This window comes from Calonectris borealis, chromosome 2 (assembly GCF_964195595.1).
Source record: "Calonectris borealis chromosome 2, bCalBor7.hap1.2, whole genome shotgun sequence".
In the NCBI taxonomy this organism is placed as follows: Eukaryota; Metazoa; Chordata; class Aves; order Procellariiformes; family Procellariidae; genus Calonectris; species Calonectris borealis.
In genome coordinates, this window is record NC_134313.1 from 161,933,542 (window position 1) to 161,954,939 (window position 21,398).

Sequence of the window (21,398 nt, forward strand, 5' to 3'; positions counted from 1 at the left end):
AGCAGGAAGGTTATGGCTGACAGTTCAAAACCAAGATATAACTTAAAAGCCAAAATACCAGCTATTTTCAGGGAGTGTGCCAGTTTGCAAATACTGAGAAGGCAGACGCCAGTGCCACCCGAATCCTCTCCCTGCCTCCTCCCAGTGCATGATCAGTGCGAAAATCCAGTTACGAGATCACCACTACGTTGAGCAATACCAACTTTGAGGATCGACCAAAGAGCATCCTGAAACAGTCGCTGTGTGCTCCTACGTATGCAGGAAACAGCCGGAATAAAAGCTTAAGCACAACTTCAGAACAACTCTTGGCTTTAAAGCCCAAAAGCATGTTGGATACCATCTCCTACAGTAGCTATCTTGGGACGCACGTGTTTCCCCGGGGAAGTACTGTGCTGGCCAGAAAGTCAGCAGATGAAACAACCTGCAGGCATCTCCAGTCTGTGCTGGGTACAAACAGGCCTCTCTAGATTAAAAGCTTTATATGCAATTATGCATCTCCTGGGTCATGCAGCCCTGCGCTAGCAATTGACAAACAGAATGCTAGTTATTAATAGAGCAACACAGCTAGACAGTAAAACTTCTAGCAGCAATATGCATCTAAAAAATCACCTTTTTAGGTTGATGGATTCCCTGGATGTTTTTGACTCCTTGAGGAGCTGGTGAATGGATCTGTGCCTGCTGCTGCTGTTGGTGCTGCTGCTGTTGCATTCCCTTTGTCAATGTGACCTTCCGCACTGGCTGCTGTTTCGGCTCCAGGGGTTGCTGAGGCCGCTGGGGCTGGCCCTCTGGGTGAAAAAAGCCAGCATCCTCTCCCCCCTGCTGAAATCAACAACACAACAGGCGGCTCAATGTCCAGGCACTGCAAACCCTCGCCCTGAGCAGCCTCCTGCCACATCCAGCTCGCTCAGCGCAGAGAACGCCCATCGGTTGCTAAAGCAAACCGGTGGCCGTGGCAGGCGTGTGCGAGGGCTCAGCCTGGAAATTGTGCTTCAGTCTAAAATAAATCCACGGTATCTGAAGTACGGTTTACTTCGTTCAGACTTTATTGTAATTACAACGTTCAATAATGCCTTTTCATATACAAAGAGGCAAGGTGTTTTCAGTTCTCTTTCCAGATCATTCTTTCTTCCAGGTTACATGTGAACTATGGTGTGTGTTATTTTTTTATTACTGTGGTTTTTTTTTTAAAAGAAACATACACATTGCAGAAGAAGAAGCAAAGAACTGTGAAGGCAGGAAGAACCAGACAAATACTCTGCTCATCTTTAAAACTCCAACCTCTCTTTAGTTAAAAACTGGTGTTTATTCTGAAGCACATACTTATTCTGCCAACTTCTACACCAGCAGCCTTTTAAGCAGTCTCCTTCCTCAAACACTGTCTGTACTTGCAACAGTTCTTCCGCAAGGTTTTTTTTTTCCTGTTTGTTTTATAAAGCTTTATTATAGATATTTATAATCTCAAGCACAATGAAACACCACCTCAGTGCCTCTCTCATCCAACTCCTCCAGCTCTTTCCACTACATCTCTCAGTGCAATCAAGCACAGTAAAAGCACAACCTGAAAGCACTAAGAAAGAAATGATTCCCTTCCACTGCCTCTACCCAAACAGTTCAGTTTTCTCTACAGACAGGTGATTGTCCTGGTTTCGGCTGGGATAGGGTTAAATTTCTTCCTAGTGCTGTGTTTTGGATTTAGTATGAGGAGAATGTTGATAACACACTGATGTTTTCAGTTGTTGCTAAGTACCCTGCTAGTCCAAGGACAGCTCCCGTGCCTACTGACTGAGCTAGGTACACAAGGTGGGAGGGAGCACAGTCAGGACAGCTGACCCAACTAGCCAATGGGGTATTCCATACCATATGATGTCATGCTCAGCATATAAAGCTGAGGGAAGAAGAAGGAAGGGGGACGTTCGGAGTGATGGCGTTTGTCTTCCCAAGTAATCGCTACGCGTGACGGAGCCCTGCTTTCCTGGAGATGGCTGAACACCCGCCTGCCGATGGGAAGTAGTGAATGAATTCCTTGGTTTGCTTTGCTTGCGTGCACAGCTTTTGCTTTGCCTATTAAACTGTCTTTATCTCAACCCACGAGTTTTCTCACTTTTACCCTTCTGATTCTCTCCCCCATCCCACTGTGGGGGGAGTGAGCGAGCGGCTGGGTGGGGCTTAGTTGCCAGCTGGGGTTAAACCATGACAGTGATTCTTGACTTTGTGTCCCACTGTCCAGGTCAGATCAATCACTGAAAAACATCCCATGGAGCAAGAGACAGCAGAGCCCGACAAAAGATCAGGTACTTTTGCATCTATAAAGCGTATCACATTATTGCATGTTTCAACAGCAGTATCTATACCTTGACTGGACTCCAACTTTAGAACTCAAATACTAGTGAACATTCTATCTGCAGGAGGAAGGCTTTGTCTAAGTCTCTAACCAACTTCAGGTAATCCTGCAAAAGCTCTCAAATAGAAGGCTTGTCTAAAGGGTGAAAAAAAAAAATATGAAAGCATCTTTATTTACATAGGGGTTTTTTCCCCTTTCCTTAAATATTCACAAGGATAACTCCTTTTGCATCTGTAACATATGTCACGATCCAGAGCGTTTCATACTAACTGGCACGCTTCTTGTAGATAAGGAAACAATATACAAGGCTGCAGAAGGAATAGGTTTATGGTCTAAGAGCGAGATTATCTTGATTGAGAATATAAATCATTACCTCTCTACTGGGATTAAACAAAATCAAAAGAAACACCTACTGAGGACGGGTTATTAAGTCTCTTCGCATTCGAAGAGAAATAGGCCGGTACAGGTGATATGTAGGATCGTCTCACGTTTGCAAGTTCACAATTCACACCCCGAAACCAAGTCCTCTGTATTACCAAGTATGTGCAGGGAATAACTTCTCAAGAACTCAACTACTTAAATCCCAGACAAATCAGCTTCATCACCCCCTTGCACCGTCTACACTTCAAAAGCACAATCTGTCATAGGGAAAATCTTGAAGCTCTTCCCACTTAAGGACTTTTGTCCACAGTGTCCGAAGTGAGAAAGCAATAGAAAACTGCATCTAGTTTTTCCACTTCTAATCACGTATGGTTTTTTTCCTCTGCTAAACTGAATGGCTCTGTTGCTTCACAGAAAATTTTGTATATAAACCTTTGAGAGCAGTAACTAGTGCGAAATTATAAAGCTTTCCCTTCAGAGTCTCTCCTTTCAATTACTGCTCAAAAATATAAAAGCAACAGCTCTCCTCTCCTGAAAAACCCAAACGTATGCACACAAACAAAACCTTACCAGGAAATCAGCATTAAATCCTCCTCATTTTAGTATTAATTCCAATATCAGCATCACCATAAGCCCTATGCCCTGATCAGATAATTTCTTTTATTCAACCCTACAGCAGCTGGAAGATGATGAAACTAAAAGGAACAAAAAAATTCTAGGAGGAATTTAAACGCAGTAATTGGGAGTTAAAATCTAATCTCTGCTAACTGCCTGCTGTGAAAAACAACCATAAGTATTTGCAACCATTTCTTTCCAAATCAAAAAGCGACCCCAGCACATAGGAAGAGCATCTGAGAGTGAAGCCCTCGGGTGCAAAACACATCGAACATGCTCATTACCGAAACTTCAAAAGCAAACAATCGTTTCCCATAAAAGGCTAGGATGGCCAACAACCACCCAATATTTAACTACCAAGCCCAATTATCACCAAATAAAACTGTATAAACTAAACACACTACTATAACAGAGTCAAAGGCATAAGCACACAACATTGGTTCGCACTGATGAAAAATTTGACTGGGTTTGTTCCCTGCTGGGGTCTCAAATGCCACCTTTGGGCTTCACTGCTAGCATGATGCTCCTGCAAAAGTCTGAAAAGGTAGAAACATCTCCGGATTTTTTAATTAATTAATACATTTCAGAAATAAGAAAACCTATACAAAACAATAAAGAAAGTCCATAGGGTAAGAAAAGGGGATGGAGCAAGGTCTGCTTGTTCCTGCAACAAGGAGGAAGAAAGGGCAACTGGATCAACCCCTTTCTTTATACTACTGCTCTGAACATCTACGGCTTTTCGAGCTGACTTGAAGAGGGGAAGCAGAGATGAACCTGCAGCACCTCAAGAGAGGTCCACGAGCGAGCGACTGGTGCTCAAGGACTAACAGTGCTCCCTGCAAGTCAGCATTACATTGTTTCCCGTTACAGGGGTAGCTCTGGCTTCAACCGAAGACAAAATTTGGTGATTTTCTTAAGAAAATGAAAACCAAACGTGACTCCTAGGTCACTATGTGCTTAACAAGCAAAATGACAGCCTCAGTTAACATTTAGCATCAATTCCTTTTTCACTGGTTAAAGACACGACAGTGCAAGGACAAGAACTGTCCGAGCCAAAATGAACAACCTATGTAGTAGTATTCAGTGGCAAATTAGACCCACCATCACCATCATCCTTTAAACTCCTTCTATGCGAGACACTTAGTGGCTTCTTCAGGCACATCAGTGAAGAGCTAAGTCAAGCAGAAAGCCCACAAAGAGCTTTCAACATCTGGACTTAAAGCTATAAAACCTCAGAACATTACTTACAGGTCACACAGTCATATGAGAACATTAACATTTTGGAGGAAAAGATGTATGATTGTAAAGATCACCGTACACATGTTGACTCCTGATTTTCACTCATGAGGTATGCAATAAGCTGGCACCCAGAAGGTAAATCAAAACACACAGCAAAGCTACAGGCAAGCAGGTAAGTGAACTGAAGCTGTATTGCAGAAGTTACCCAAAATGACATCTAAATCGGAGAAACTAAATTGCTAGCATCTCTTCTCTTGAAATGTCTCAGTTCTAACTAATTTGAAATCAACTTTTGCTTTTCCTAAAGACAATTTCTGTATTGCTGATTTTTCATTAGCTTACATCAGTGCCCTTCCCAAATTTAAACACGTAGCAACAGAAGGAGGTATTAAAATTCTAAGTCTTCTCTTGTCAAAATACATTTTTATCTGATTTTTTCTATAGCATTTTGGGATGTACAGGATAACATTAAATTTTGCAGAGATGCATCTATTCATCATCATGGCCTGCCTCATACAATTTGATGCACAAAGTGCTGAAACCAGGTAGAATACTTCTCAGTCCACCACAGAGACCTGAGATTGATTGATACAAGCTCTGATTTTATACCGCAAATTTCCTCCGCAAAAGTCCTCTGCAGAAAAGTGGATTTCCATTCTTTGACTGCAAACCAATAAAGGAAGAATGTTTTTCTGTTATTTTCTATTGCTTAATTTCTATATTACAAATCATTCTGATCTTCAAGCTCTGAATTTCCAAGTTTTAGAAAAGGTCTACCTTCCTAACATATAGCCAGGAAAAAGTTCTCTTGAATGAAACTTTACCATTATTCAGTTGATTCTGGAGTAATGAAAATGCCTTTTGTTTAAGTGGCAGGAGTTCTGTTCAGGAGAAAGTACAAAAACTATCTTTCAAATTTCAAGTACTGCAAGATTGTTAGCGGTGCCAAAACGACAAGTTAATTTCAAATACTGTGTGTAATTAAACAAAACCCAAAGATCAAGGCAAAAGTATTTGATCTACATGGTGAATGGTTTTTCTAACTTCTACTGTGGAAGAGTCTGCACAGAGTTTGATCCGAAACCAGACTAACAAAAAAGACAAATTACACCATTCAATGGCCATGAATTTTAGAACTGATTCCCTGATACTTGTCGAGGCTGTTTTTCAATAGTGAGACTCTCTCGCTCTACACACATATAGTCAGTGTTGTGTTTTGAAAAACATAAAGACCATTCTGTCAAATATGAGATCACAAATTCTAAAAGCAGAATTTTATGAGGGACTGCTTGAATTTAGCAAGCTGAAGCTCTCAACCCTATCATAATCATTATGACAGTTTTACAATGAAGATGAAGTTTATATGCCACCAACATTAGCAGGACAAATTTATTTATAACAAATGCTTTCAAATGTACTGATAAAAATGCCTATTGATACTGTCAGAGCTGCTTGCAATTTGACAGATCAAATCTTATTTTCATTCTTAAACCCCATGAAGGAATGGTATCACCAACTTGCATTCTGTAGTGAGCAAATTGATTAATCCCCCTCTATAGAAATCTCAACTCTTGATTACACCTATCAGACGTTAAGCAGCATTATTCTAGAGTGACAACACTTGACAAATTCCCAAACCATTTTTCTCGGCCTTTGTGGCCCTGCTAGCTTGTATTAACCCTGATGAAAAATTAATTTTCCTTATCTTCTGCTAAACCCCAAAATCCAAATCCGCCAAACTGGCAACTCTTTCTGTAAAGGTATTATGAAAACCTCTAAAAGATTAATTGCATGTCTTCAGGTGACATTAAATTAATTTCTGTACTCGTGACAGACATTTGATACTCCGTACTGAGAGGACAGATAACATTGTCAGGATACACAGAAGGACAGTGGTGCAGTGTCCCAGGGCAGCCTCTTATGAATTCTCCTTTCGATAAGGCCATACTTCACTGTCATTGGCACTGTTAGTGATCTTGCAGCCCATAGACCTCACTGCACAGGTTTCTATTAACTACCACAATGCTGCGTCTATCCATGTAATCTTTATAAAGCTAATTCAAAATCACCCAGTAGTAAAGGGATGTGCATGCCGGATAAAGCACTTAAAGGAAATAAACTCTGGTTGATTTGTGTAAAAATAACAGAGAGAAGCAAAATGTTTTCATCTTTTCTTAGATGCACTATAACTCAAATTCTCTGTAGCATGATGAAGGCTTAAATCTTGCAGGGAAATCTCAACCCAAAAATGTCTTGTAATTGATTTCCTTTAAGAAAGGAGAAACCCCTCATCTGTTACCAGTTTAAGTCAATATTTCTAGAAATGAGTACCTCCACAGTATCACAGTAGTTAAGAAGGGGAGAAAACCATCCTTTGGGTTATTAAATTCATCTTCATTTCAAGGACAAGAGAAATTACTATTCATCAGCTATATAGGTTTTCACATGTAAACCTGTATTTTACTAATACTGCAATAGACTATACTAAAAAAGACAGACACCTACACAGACAACCGTCATCCTCACGTAACAAAGAGAAAAAAAACAGTAAAGCAAAAACCATGTAGAGCAAGAAAGACTATCATCTAACATATACGAGTATTTTCTCACTACAATTATCAGAATTGTATATGAAAGGCAAGCCCCTAATAATTAGCTATGTCTCTTTGACTGGTGCTCGAAATGCTTTACTGCTTTGATTCGGCCAGTTGACAGACTGGGGACCTGGGAACAGGAAGCCTAATCACTTGCCAAATATCCCACAACTGAGTGACGTGACCAAGCACTGTTTCTGAATAGTTGAAGATCTGTTTTCAATCTGTCAAATGCCAATGAGAAACACCTGGAGACTTTTTTTAAAGGCCTTCTAAGAACTTTAAGTATCTTTTTTTAAATTCAAGAATAGCAGTACTTAGAAAAACTCCTGCTCTCCAGCCTGGCTAGAATACACTATCAATAGACAACTCATCATTAACAACTGGTTTAAGACATACTAATGGTCTGGTTTTGACTCAGAATACACACAGAAATAATCTACATCAGACTACAAAACAACCGAAGCATTCCCTGTTCACACCAGAAAAAAGACACTTCTGGTGCTAGCCAGTGAATTGTGGGTTATTTTCCCCAGTCTAAAAATTTTGCATAGGGCAAACTTACCTCAAACAAGAGCACCCAGACTAAACAATAAATGAATAAAATGCAGAAACAACTCCCTTCCTGTGATAAAAAGACACTGGTAAGCTGCTTCAGCAAGCCATGATGTGATGACTATCTTTTCTTCTGTGCCTAATGGTGTATGAAAAGTCAGAACAGCAAGAAGAAAATGTCTTGTAAAAAAACCAGCTAATTCCATTTAATCCTATGTCCTAACAGAATTCTTACCTTAAGTATCTCCTCATCTGCCCGAGAGGAGAACTAAGGCATGGAGAAGGACTGGCCAAAGAGATGTTAGAGAATCCTAGCCATACCTGTGCTACACTGAAGTTTAACCAGGAGTGACAGAGATACAGTTGATCAGATGTTGAATCACGACTACGTTTTTCTAGTACAACCACCCACTAGTTCATTATGAAAAAAAATACAAATTCTGTGTCAAAGCTACAGCAAAATCAAGGTCCTGGACTAGATATGTATAATACTCTCAGAAGTACCTTCATTTTTACATTGCTGTCTGCAAAATATATAATGTAGATGTCAATAAACATGTTTTTGAGCAGTTTCCTGGTTCCCTTTTCAGTTGGCAGTCTCTGGGATAATTTTTTGTACAGAGAATTTTAGTGAAGACTGGATATGCAGAGAAATCATCGAGAGAAAAGGCTCCTGTTGGAAAATATCAGTGATTGAAAACTTCTGACGGCCCAAAGCTCCTGAAGGAGCACTTCTCAGCTGGACACCAGCTATGGCACAGAAAGCCAGTACCGGCTATCAGAAATCAGTACAACTGGAGCTTCCCTTCTTGTGTCATTTCTAGTTTTTCATGTTCCTTAAAGCTTAAAACCAATGGCAAGTTGAATCCCTCTGGTCTGTCGCCCTAAGCTCCTTGTACAGTCTTGACAGGGACAACCCACGTTACCTCCCTCCCCAACCACTTACAGTGTCAGGATTCTCCCAACTCAGAGCCACACCTCCGTACTGAAGCTCTATTCCAAGTGGTCAAACCTGAAATACCATTTAACAAAGGCATTTGTGATTTCTCGAAGTATCAAATTTAAATTGGACAAATCTACATGTTTCCCTCTCAAGTTCAGAGATTGCAATCAACTGATTTTCATTTGAAAACTAGCTCTTTCTCTCTGTAACGTACTTTAACAGTGTCACAGTTGCCTTTAGTCATTTCCCATCAGGAAACTGGGCTACTAGACACTCTGTAACACCAACATCGTATCAATATGAATTTTGCACTATAACACCTACATTGGCAGAAAAACTCTCCTTTGAGACTTAACAAGAGCGACAAGCAATACCAAACGCCTTGCTTTCAGGGTGTTCAGGAGGAAGCAGCACTCTTCTTCAACACACAATTTAAAAGTCTCCTGAGGAAAAGGAGAATACCTGTTCTGCAGTCTACAATAGGAAATACTTTATTGCACTTTAGTTCCAACTTATCCACAGCGAAGTTAAATTCAATTTAAGTAGATCTTCTCCCTTTCGAGGATTTTATTACAAACCCATAAAAAGCAATATCTATGGTTTGGTTGTCACCTTCAGTCCCTCTAGTTGCTAAGTGTGTCCGCACATACCCTTGTATTTCATTTTCCCAGTAACCAAATATGCCCCAAACAGCACAGCATAGCCCGCCTCACTACCCCCAAGCCATTAAATATTCTGTCTCTATAGGGACCATCCTCACTGGAGGTCTGGGAGGACAGGGTTTATTGCTCATTTTCTAATGTTTCATGAAAATACTATGCCTTTTTCATAACCGGAATACCACAGGGCTCCCTGACTTCCTTTTTTTTGCCTTTTCTTTTTTTGTTTGTTTTTGAGGTGGAAGTAAGAAATTCACGTCCATTTGTGAAATATTTCCAGAGTGAAATCTTGCAGGCTGTGGCAGGCAGAGTCCTTTTTCAACAGCATTTACATCAGTATTGCTTCAAAGGTCTTGCCCATCTTGGTACTCTCTAAATGACAAACATGGTATCTGGGCATTCAGATAGCATGGTTTCTGCAGCTCCTTCAGTCCGCTCCTGATAGAATATGGACATTATCCATATCTCCTTCAAATACTGGGATACAAATAAGCTGCAATGCCATTCTGCCTCTTAAAAAATAATAGTATGGTACGCAGCGAGAGTTCCCGTGTTGTTTCTCGTAGCTGGTAGCACTGCAGAGCTGGGTTAAGGGCTCCCTCAAGAACTTGTCATGCAAGTGCCAAAAATCTTAGCTTAGTTTGTAATTCCTGACATATTTAGATGAAAGGCGCTATAGAGCTTTCAAGTCAAATATTTTAATTAAACTTGAACATACACATGCAAGCAGAAACAAGTACAAACATTAAGCAAAGTTGGTTGATAAGGTTACATTATCAGACAAGAATCATCTCAATCAGTATCTTTTTCCGTATTTAGAACTCCATATTCGTCTCTTACACTTCTCAGTTACTCTAAATATGAATAGTTGTTTATCTTCCATTCCAATTCTCTTTTTACAATCCAAGGACATTTTTTGTGACAGGCTTTTCAAACAAAAAGGACTTGCCAAATCTTTCTTCAAGCTTTTCAGATGAAGCATCATCTCAGGTTTTCAGGAATTATGATCATTAATAAGATACTGCTTCTAATCCAACAGGGAACACTGAGATTTTTATGTATTTTTATATATATTTTTATATATATATATATTTTTATGAAAAAAGCTCATTGTGCAGCTTTCCACAGAGACAGAGATTGGTGTGTTCTTGGTGCAGCATAAGAACCAGCATTTTCAGGCCTTTGGGACAGACACGCATCTCTTTGAGCATGGCAGGCCATTTTCTGGCTAGAGAAAAATCACCCAACAACAATATAAGATGACTGAATGATACAGAGTTTTTAAGATATTACCATTTCCCACAGAACCTCCAACTAAACGAAAAAACATGTTCATCACATTTCATATGATCTTAAGATCTTTAAGGCTGTAGCTGGCACAAACCTGTTCTTCCAGGACTAAAGACACTTCCAATATATTGGCTTAAGGAATTCAATTGCACTTGGTACTGGAACTATTTACCAACAGACTGATCACAGAGAGCCCAAATGAGACCACCACAAACAGCCAAGGTGTTACCGTCAAGAGGGAGTGAAGGACATGAGCGCTCAGAAACAGGTAAGAGATCTTTAAAGAGAGACACAGCCACAAAGAGGGATATAAGTTCTTTCCCATGTCTCTTAAAGTATAATACAATTAGTATAGATTCAGAATTGCAGCAAGAAAACGTGGTTTGGTCACTAAGAAAATTCTCCTAAATGTACAGGTTAGACACTGGAATAGATGGCCAAAGAAATCTCCAATAATGAGATCTCAGAAAAAGGTTGGTCAAATGTGTCAGGAATAGTACAGAATTCATCTTCCCTTCAAGACAGAATAAATTATTTCTATGGTCCTTTCACCCCTGTTTTCTATAATTTTATGATCACATTTTTAAGTGATTTATCAGGGTGTTTCTTCCCAACAAACAACACTCTACAATCTCACTGAGGTTATTCTTAAGCGTATCTTTAGAATTGACTTCAGGCTCCTCACCAAGCCAGGCAAATCTCAGATGTTTCCTTAACAAAATATACAAGTATGAATACTCAGCAAATATGCTGAACTCCTGTATCTGGAAAGAACGGCTCTGAAAAAATTCTATACAAACTATAAAGCACACTGGATCCATCAAAAGATATTTGGGCTTCCAGGAAAAAAACCCCAAAAATCAAAGTTCATCCGCTAAACACTACGCATTGCCTCATTTTCAAGGAACATAACATTTAAAGGAGTAATTAAAATGGAAAACTGTTCACTGTACTGCCATTCCTGTATAAATTACAGGAGTATTAGAAAGGGATAGGCATATCAGTGGGGGGGGGGGTGAGGGGAGGCGGGGGGCAGGATTTATTTAAAAAAAGCATCAACAGACAAAATCATTAATGACAGTACCTAACACGTGTCACCTTGATATGCAGACTTAGTCTGACATATAGGAAATAAACATAGTTAGAAGCTTAGACTGGGAAAGATATTGCCCTCAAGAGAAGAAACCATTCTCTTATGACGGTATTTGTACACCATAAATCTCACCAATACACCAAGTACATCTCCTTAGCTGTTAAACTGTTAAACAAAAAAACATCACCAGCAACACACCACTATTTAATCTTGTTCTACGGATGGTCCTACTAAAGCTAGAACAGTCCTTGCTAGCAGCTCCTGGTTTAGGTCAATTTGCTTTAGATATAGTTAGTCTGGGTCTGACCTCAAGCAGCTTCTTCAACTGCCAGCTCTACTATCGTGCTGTACCACGGCTGGCAGGCTGGAGAAGGGACTTTCCAAGTCTTTGCCAATATGAATCAAGAGAGCTTTGAAAAGGAACATGCATTGTGTCTAATCGCAAGCCATCGTACATGGGTATTCAAAACACCTCTGCACAAAAGAGCGCTAGAAAGGAAAAAGGGTACAAGTGATTAGACTGAGAGAAATGGCAGGGCTGCTTAACTGCAGGATCAAGTCAGAGCCAGATAGGTAAGAGATACCAGCCATCCCCTTGGCCAAAAGCAGGGAATTACAGGAAGCACTATTACATGCTAAAGAGAATGGCTAGGAAAAATGAGATTAGGCTTTTGCTTTATATTTAGGGTTGAAGCAAAAGTTGTGAAAATAAATAAAGCATGTGGCAGGACTAAAGGACACTAGAAATGGAAACTAAACGTGATTTGTGATCTTTATAGTATTCAGCGTCCAAGCAGCTTTTAATTCTTCTTTAAAATCCTGTCAAAATAGACAAGATTGCCCCCCCCCGCTGCTCAGTTTTTTCTTTTTCCTTGTGTGGTCAAAGAAACAAAGTCATAGATTCAGCTTGTCACTGATTAAAAATTAATCAACTATCCTGATCAGTGTTAAACAGCTAATTACAACGCTTGCTTTTATTCTTCCACAGTTGGAAGCAAAACTTAAAGTGTCCATGGCAATATGAAAAAAGTAACAAAGGCTACATGTAAAGAATCTGCTTTACCTTGCTAAAACCTCGGTATCTGAAAGTTAAGAAGGACAGAGCAAATCTGCTTCTGTATACAATGAAACTCTGTATACAATTACACATGCATTTAATGAAGCTAATTGCTCTTGCTTACCATGAGACTTATCTGAAACAAATAATGTACAGTTTTAGAGCATTATGATAAAAACTATTTCATTGCGAATGCTAGTTTGGGTACTGATAACCATTTGTTATGAAGAGCTGTATACAGTGGTGACTGGCATTGTTTTGTTTCACCACATAATAAAAAGTTGTGCATGATTGCTTTATTCAATTATTCATGGATAACAAATCTGTGACACCTCTGGCAGGCCACTGGGATTCCTACAAATATATTTATAAATAAATATTTTTAGCCCAACAGAAGCAATTTCTTTCAACTTCTTGTACTTTATTCTTCTATACTTAAGTTACCACATCTGAGGAATTAGACATCCTCCAAGTCAGGTTGTTGTCAGCTCCATTTAGTCAATAACGTCCTTTATGTTAATATTGTGAAAGACCACATGGTCATTATGCAATTCACAATTTTAAGTGTATTTAAGTTTTATGAGCTGTAGAAAAACATTTATAAAAAGTAGTTAAGACTTTGGCATTTCAACTTCCTCTCCATTCCTACAGGATAAAGCCTAGCCTCCAAGGCCTTGTTCAGTCCCTGTTAACACACTGTTCACTTCGTTACAGATTGCAGCAGTTCTGTAAGTTTCCCTAATTAACGCTCTGAATAATCTAAGAAGCATTCTTCCAAAAAAACACCTCCAATGTACCACATCACATCCTTCTTTCCTCCTCAGCATAAACCCGAGGACAGATTTCACACTGACAACACCATCTTGCTATGTCCCCTCATCTCAGTTTCTTCAGAGCCCTAACAAATTAACTTGTCTTTTCATTCAGACAGAAGAAATTTGGTCGAGATGCTTTCTAACCAAAGCCCCAGATCTTAAATATGCACACTGCCATCAAGAGCAGCATTGTGAGTCCTCCACAACACCAGTGCTCAAGGGACACTCTGCAGATAATAGACCCCTCATCAAAAGATAAGGAAATCTCATTTAGATGCAGAACTGAAATGGTAATGTTTTAAACCCAGCCTCCAACAGAAAACATCCCTCTCCAATATACTGCTTAAATTAGTTTCACAACACACTTCGCAAGAAAATAAAAACAACCTTCCCTTGAGTACAGAAACCACACCAACGCCAGCACCTGCACACAACTAAATTAGGTGGCTTCAACTACTGGATAAGCAGAGCCTAGATTTTTAACCGAACCTTAAAAAGAGCCATCCAAATCCTTTTCTCTGACCAATTATCAGAACTACCAACTGCCAAGCAAAAGCAGCTCAGTTGAGGAGTCTTTCAGACTCAAGTTACAATGAACTTAAAAGAAAGCAGTGTTATTTCAATGTGATTTTAGTGATAACTGCTTGGCAGTAAAGCATTACAGCAAACATCAGTTTCTGAATAACTGCTAATAACTTACAGTTCTGAAAACATAAAGTATGGATTACTAGGTCTGCTAAACCTGCTACTTCCCTCATCAGCTTAGGCCCATTTTTTATTTTGGGATTACACGGAATGAAACACACAAGAACAAACCATGACGACACACACACACGAGATGAGCCTTGGAAACTTACCCCTCCTGACAACTTAATCACCCTGACTTTGCTGCCGACATGGGGCCCATCTCCACTACCACTGTTTGTCCGCTGCATGACAGTCCTTTTCACGCCAGGTTTCAGTTCCTGGGGCCTTGCTTGTGCCGAAGCCACTCGAGCAGTCTGTGTCGTGGGCAGCGATGCTGCAGCAGGTTTTGTCTGTAATACTTTCTGCGGCGCCTGAGGCTGACTCGGAGGTACTGTCCTAGTCTGCCTCAGCTGCTTCACTGGCTTCATCTGCTGCCCTTGATACTGCATATTCGCCCCGACCTGTGGGAAATCTGTGGGTTTGGGTTGGATATTTGGAACTACCATATCTTGCTTTTTAATAAGGAGTCTGTTTTTCACATTTTGCCTGGTCTGTAAGCCAGAGTGGGGTATGTAAGGGCTGCCATTGGTGGGGAACTCAGAGGAGTTGTCCTCCTGCTGCATGTAGGACTGTTGCGTAGAAGGTTGCTGCTGCTGCTGCTGCTGCTGCTGCGCAAGTCTTTCGAGCAATTCTCTCTTTCTAGCACCAGCCTGCTGCTGCCGTCTCAGCTCCTTTTGTTTCAGGATTTCTTCTCTTAGACGCTTCTGCTCTTCTATCTTCAAACGATACAATCTAGTTTCTTCATCTTCATCTGGATACTACAAAGGAAAACAAAAATGAATTTATAAAATTCTCAACAAATGGCCAGCTTGGTCAAAACAACATTAAATGTTGTTTCAGACGTCGTAAAGCTATAACTCTCTGAAGAGCTTTTTAAATTATCTCTGATACCAAGCTAAGGCTATTAGTGGATTATATCTGCTGGTAAGGTTTATTTGCTATTCATTACAGACAAACAGCTCAAATCTGGTTTAGGACTTAGATATACTACTTCCTAGATGGGGAGGTGGGGGGAGGAAGCTTTAATACCAGTTGAAAAATCTTATCAGAATACAAAAAAAAAAGTTTTACAAATTGCAACTCATTTAGAAGTTTCTAAAACCAATTAAACTATTAATATAATTCAAGATATCAAAATATGTTTCAAATGGAAAGTAACAATACGGAGGCAACCCACTGTCACACAGGTTTTATCTTGCTCTTTTCTGACAAAGTAACAAAAGGTAGGGTAGTAAATGACCTGAAAGGCCCTGATTAGAACTATTGATTTTTCTCACAGAATTTTCAGCCTGATCTCAAACTCATTTGTCACACAATAATTGGTTATAATGAACAGCACAAGTCAATCTCTCTGACCTTGAACTCATGCACTCTCTTCAGAATCAAAATGTTGCCAAATGCAGTGTTGGAATATTAATGGTATATAGAGAATGCCTTTAATATTCCAGCCCTGGGCCCTTCTGAAAGTATTACACATCATCAAATAACCTTTTCTAAAGATTCTTCAACTTTGGCACAAGGGGTTCTTATGAAAAGCTGTATGAAATGGGCAAAAGTCAAGGAAATGCAGATTCTCATCATCCTAGAAAAGAAATCAAATTGCTCCTGTGATATAATCACATGCATTTTTCAAAATTACAAAGCATACTTTTTCATTATATTATTTTTTATTTTCAACTCTTTGAAGTATTAAGTTAGAGACTTGTAGAGACTGCTTACAGATGGTGATTAGCATAACATTCTACTCGAGATATATTAATCACCCCTAACAAAAACAGGCTCTCAAAGTAACAATACTTTGTATTTTGCTAAATTACAGCATAAAGAATGCTAAAACGTTTCTCAAATACTGGGAATCGGTGATGAAGTTATTTACCTTGTAGTAACTGGGTGCAAGCTCTTGTCAACACAAATGCCATTTTTTGCACATATAGGACCCAAATGTGCAACAATATTTTTAAATTTTTTTTTTTTTTTTAATTCAAGTGCTTTTATCCCTGGTACATCCCAGAATCCTCCCCCACCCAAGAAAAATAAGAGCAGAACAGATTCAACCATAAAGTTGGTTCACAGATATAAAAGGCCGTGGAGTAGTATCTATACGCGTAGAATCCAGATGCACAAATCCTGAACACTTATTTCCTTCAGATGTAACTGCTTCTTCCCTGAGCACCTACTGATAGGGATTATTCCCACAGTGACTAAGAAATAGCTGCATGTCTCACACTAGAATTCCAGCCTAAAGAATGGCTAAATAAGACTTGAACAAAACTGGATTTTAATTGTTTGGGTTTTTGGGGGGGTTTTTTTGGTTTGTTGTTTTTTTTTTTTTTTTTTTTTTTTCTTTTAATATGGGCTATAGTTCTGAGATGAGGTCTAACGCTATCCTTTTTAGGAGAATGCTATGCACTAAAAGGATAAGACCCTCAAATATAGTTTGCATAGGATGACAAGATACAGATAAGCTCCAGACAGGAGGAGGATGTGCTGTTATGCAGATCCTGATGCAATGAATTAAATTTTCAGTCACTTTCAGAGACAGTAAATATCTCAATTACTGAAACAGTCCAAACACAAAACCTCTTCCACTTAACTTAATGAATTAGTTTATTCGCTTGCTTTGCTTTAGATCAGAATATTCTACATTTTATCTAAACAGGTTTGATGGATGCCAGTGAGTCAGTACCAAATTTACCTTTGGAAGTAGCGCTGTATTTTTTTTCTTTATGTTCAATTGAGGGTGTCAATACCAGCAAGAATCTGCATGAGAACAGCTCTTCTATCAGCTGTCCTTTATTATCAGGGTACTGTCTGCTCATATTACCATCGAACCAGTTCTGAAGGCCTTGGAAGATGTAGATCACGATCTAGTAAGTACAAGACACTAACTCAAAAGCTACATATAGCAGCACAGAGATGTGTACTTCGTGGCACGCTTAAATGAGTCTTGCCAGCAGACAAGGAATGAACATCCTGACAGACTCTGACCAATACATCCGTGCAGCACAGACAGATACACTGATTTCAACTACACTAGCAAAACACAGAAGACAACCGACAAACTATATTCCCAACACATATGAAGTTAGACGAATGCTTAGTAGAATCTTCAGGCAACTTGATCTCAAATATAATCTGAAATTCTCCTTTCAGGAACTCAACTCAATACTTAGGAAATCAGTACGGATCCTATGAAGTCAATTCCTTCGAAAAGGGTAAGCTTTGAAATTCAGGTCCAAGAGCTCTGAGGTTACATGACAACTGCAGATCAGCCTGTTAACAGGCTATAGGTAGACCTAAATCCTTCATCTTCATAAGCAAGTTGCTACTACTGTTAAGTTCTCAGTAAACTATTCCTGCAGCTAGAATGAGACCAAACAATATGATGACCCTGTGATCATTAACAAAATATTTGAATTAGGAGTCAGGTTTAATTGGAATTAGTTGTGCAATGACCCAACAGTGCAGATTCGGAATGGGTAAACTCCTCACTAGGCTGAAAACAAGGGTAGTTAAATCTTCTGCTGCTTAGCCTTAAGAGCATCTTATAGATACACTACACTATACTATAGTGTATGTGTGTGTGTATATATATATATATATATGATCTACAGTACATATAAATGACCTATACTATGTAATAAGGAGCTTCATCATACAGAACAGGCAAGACAGTACATTGGGTCAAGATGGAAACAGTACGCAATGCCTACTGCTAATGATTTTCATGTCAGTAGTTTAATAAGCCCAGTACAGATTTCTCCAACAAGCATAGCACTACCAAAAACAAAACAAACACCCCCACCCCCACAAAAAAAAAAAAAAAAAAGAAAGCAACTGGGAGAAAGTAGACATCCTTCAAAGATGTCATAAAGTTCACAGCTTGTGTTTGGAAGTTTCCTACCAAAAGCAGTATTATCTGTAGGTGAAGAAGCAGAAGAACCTGAAGCAGCCTTTCTCCTAGATAAACTCTTGACACTTCACCTTTTCCTGTAGAAAACTCCACAACATGGAGAAACGGTATATTGTATAAGGGTCCTCCTTTTACAGGAGGCTACAGAGTACAAGGCCAGAGATGCAAAGCAGTTCCCTTGGGTCTGTGGAGGGCTTTTTTTTGTTGGGGTTGGGAGGGGCTGTGTGTGTGTTTGTTTTTGTTTGGTTGTTGTTGTTATTTAGGTTTGTTGTTTTGTTTTGTTTTTAAAGTGGAGATTCTCATCTGTCTTTGAACAGTTCTTGAACACAATGTATTTCACCGTAGTTTGAAGGGAAGACCAAACCTTAGCTACAAGTTTTCTTTTGCCTTAAGATCCAAAGAGGCTTTGATGGAAAGTGCCAAAAGACAATGTTAAAGGCTGCTTTTCCGAGTCTTAACAGAAGAGCAGCAGTAAGAGAAGCAGCAGTTCTACATCATTCTCCAGGAGAACTTAGAATGGCACTGTTGATTGAGGAAAAGATGGTAAAGACATGCTTTAAACCAAGGGTTTAAGTTTTCTACTGTAATTTAAATCCTAGTATCAGTAGCTTGCTTCTCATACAGTGAGTTAAAAAAACCAAACCCACACCTTTTTAAGAGGTCTGCAGGCTTTATTACTAGTTAATAGAATTAAATGCAGAGTCACAAGAACCAGACACTGTAAATGTTCTGTTTTGCTATCAAAGAACAAAAAAGGAGTCATGCAACCAGGCTCACTTTTGTCCCTCGGTAGAACGGGTGCAAGGACAGAGCAATCAAAACGGTTTGATCTGTGGCATACACACAAATCTATTCAGCAGATTTATCTTTATTTTTTCAGTTGTAACATTAGAAGCAAAAGAGGCTAGATTCATTTGTCCAAAAATTCATCACAAGTCTTCATAAAAGGTAAGGCCATAACCAAATTACTTTGTTTGGCTGCTTGTGTTCAAAACCACAAAGTATCTTAAATAAAGGCACCCACGTACACATCACATGTCACATTACTGATGACACAGCTCCTCAACCCTAGGAAAGCATGAGTCACCCTACAAAACACAGGTGCTGCATGTCTTGGACAAACAGGAAGAGAATTAAGAACAAGGTCACAAGTTACTTTGAGAAGGCACACTGCCCTCTTGCGATCTTCCAACTGGAAAAAGACTGACAAGAAGAATATTCTAAGCACGAGGCAGGAGGCACCATTATCAAAATTTGGAAATCAAACCTATTTACACTGGAGAAAACTCAAATTCAGACATGTACAATTTTTCAGGTAGTTAATTTCCAAAAAAAAATGAAAAGGATTTAGACACATTTGCTCCAATAGCAATGTAGCAACTATTTTCCATATTGCACGTCTTTTTTAAAAAAAGACAGCAAACACAAAACCCAACAACCCAATTGCAAAATTTACGGGATTTGGGAGAATGGAATGTGAAGGTTTTCTTTCACTACATCAGGGACATTAACTGCAATGTAAGTAGTAGTATCAGTACACCTACGATTATGCAGCACTCTACGAATTTCTCTCCTGTTCTGAGCTCCAATATCAATTTCTTCTAGAGATTCACATCACCTTTCTACATTCCCCCCTTCTTTAAACTCAAAAATGCTTAATATTGCCTTAATTCCTCTTATCCTAAATTGACCTCAAACGAGCAGAATTAGGCCCACGGTCATCATGCATACTTTCCAATTTCACTGACAAAATGATCTTTCAGACCGAGGTTATGCAAGTTTAAATCTTGGAGAGTAACAGCTATTCTAAATGGACAAAGGCATTGAAAGTCAGTATTTTGCAGCCTCACAGGAACAGGAACACAAGCATACCATTAGTAAAGTAGAAATATAGTTTTTAATCTTCTAGTCGCTCAGGTTGCAAACCTTTCAAATATCTATTCTGAAGGTGAGCAAAACCTTTAATAGCCAATATTGCTATTTTTTTGGTGCTTCCTGAAAGATAGGGCATTCATAAATATGGCCACTGAGTCTTCGGGCAGAAGGATGCAAAGAAAAGTCTTAATAATTTTCCAGTTGAAGACACTTGCAAAATAACCTGCCCAATTCAGTTATGAGCAATACAGCTAGAAAAGATGACAGAACTTAACTCTTTCTCATCTTCATAGAAAGCAAAAGAACAGGACAAAGTTAGCTAATTACAAGAAAAACACTCAAATAAGACTGGAAAACGTTACAATCTGCCTAAGGAGAGAAATGTAATACCCTACATTATAACAATATTGAAGAATATGATTAAACACTTGGCAATGAACAAGTGCAGCGATGCTGTTTGTACAAGTGACAATAAGCAGCATCAGTGGAAAAGACCACCGCAGCAGCACAGCTGAAAAGGGACAACTGCTACTACACCGTTGTTTGCAGCACAAGGCTCTATTTCAAGTCCGCTTTGAAAGGAGGAGGGTTCTGTGTGCGCACACATTCACACACTTTTCTAGCACTTGCTAAGTGTCTACAAAGGCTTTACTTTTCTGGTTAATAACAGGAAACACTAGGAGACATCATTTTTTCCAAGACTTTTTTTTTTATCCTGTTTTGCAGAAACTTACATGAAACAGGTATCAAACTGCTTTCAAAGATAGCTTTGACATAGAAATAAAAAGAAAGCTTTATTTGTAAAACCAAGAATTCATATGAGTAAGATTAGTTAGTATTATGACTACAGGTTTGTTAGGATATGTTTAAAACTTAAAATGGAGAGAAAAAGATGACTGCTTTGTTTGGTTTTTTTCTTTTTTTTTTTAAATTCATCCGATTAAGAGGAGTGAAAAATATTTATTCATTTTTCTAAACACTGCCAGAGATATTGCAGAACTCATGCCTTAATTTTCATATGACTGAACTATGAAAGAAGTTTAAGATGTTTTAGATGGGGAGGCCTGTAGCTGATTTGCTTCAAAACTTACCTTTCAGGACTTAATGTCCTGAAAGACAGAGGCTTCTCTAAGAGGCACTGCATTTTCTGTGACTTAGATTATTCCAAGAGACTGAATTAAGGGAAAGGGGATTAAGTAATTTTTTTCAAAAAAGATCAAAATTAAAAGCTGAAAAGCTGAAATAAGGATTTTTTTTATATTACCATTGAAAAGCAAATGC

General features: G+C 39.0%; 1 protein-coding gene across 13 annotated transcripts in view; it reads right to left on the reverse strand.

The window, feature by feature from the left end:
• RBM33 (RNA binding motif protein 33) overlaps positions 1-21,398 on the reverse strand; it is a 108,558-nt gene that overhangs the window by 20,433 nt on the left and 66,727 nt on the right. For 8 of the 13 annotated variants that reach the window (XM_075144157.1, XM_075144151.1, XM_075144155.1 and 5 more), the window contains 2 exons: positions 14,440-15,087; positions 610-819 (listed from right to left, as the gene is read on the reverse strand). In XM_075144157.1, the coding sequence (XP_075000258.1) occupies positions 610-819; positions 14,440-15,087 (858 nt within the window). Of the gene's footprint in view, positions 1-609; positions 820-10,408; positions 10,556-14,439; positions 15,088-21,398 lie in introns of those variants that run through there. The other 5 variants (XM_075144150.1, XM_075144153.1, XM_075144158.1 and 2 more) reach the window with 3 other exon arrangements.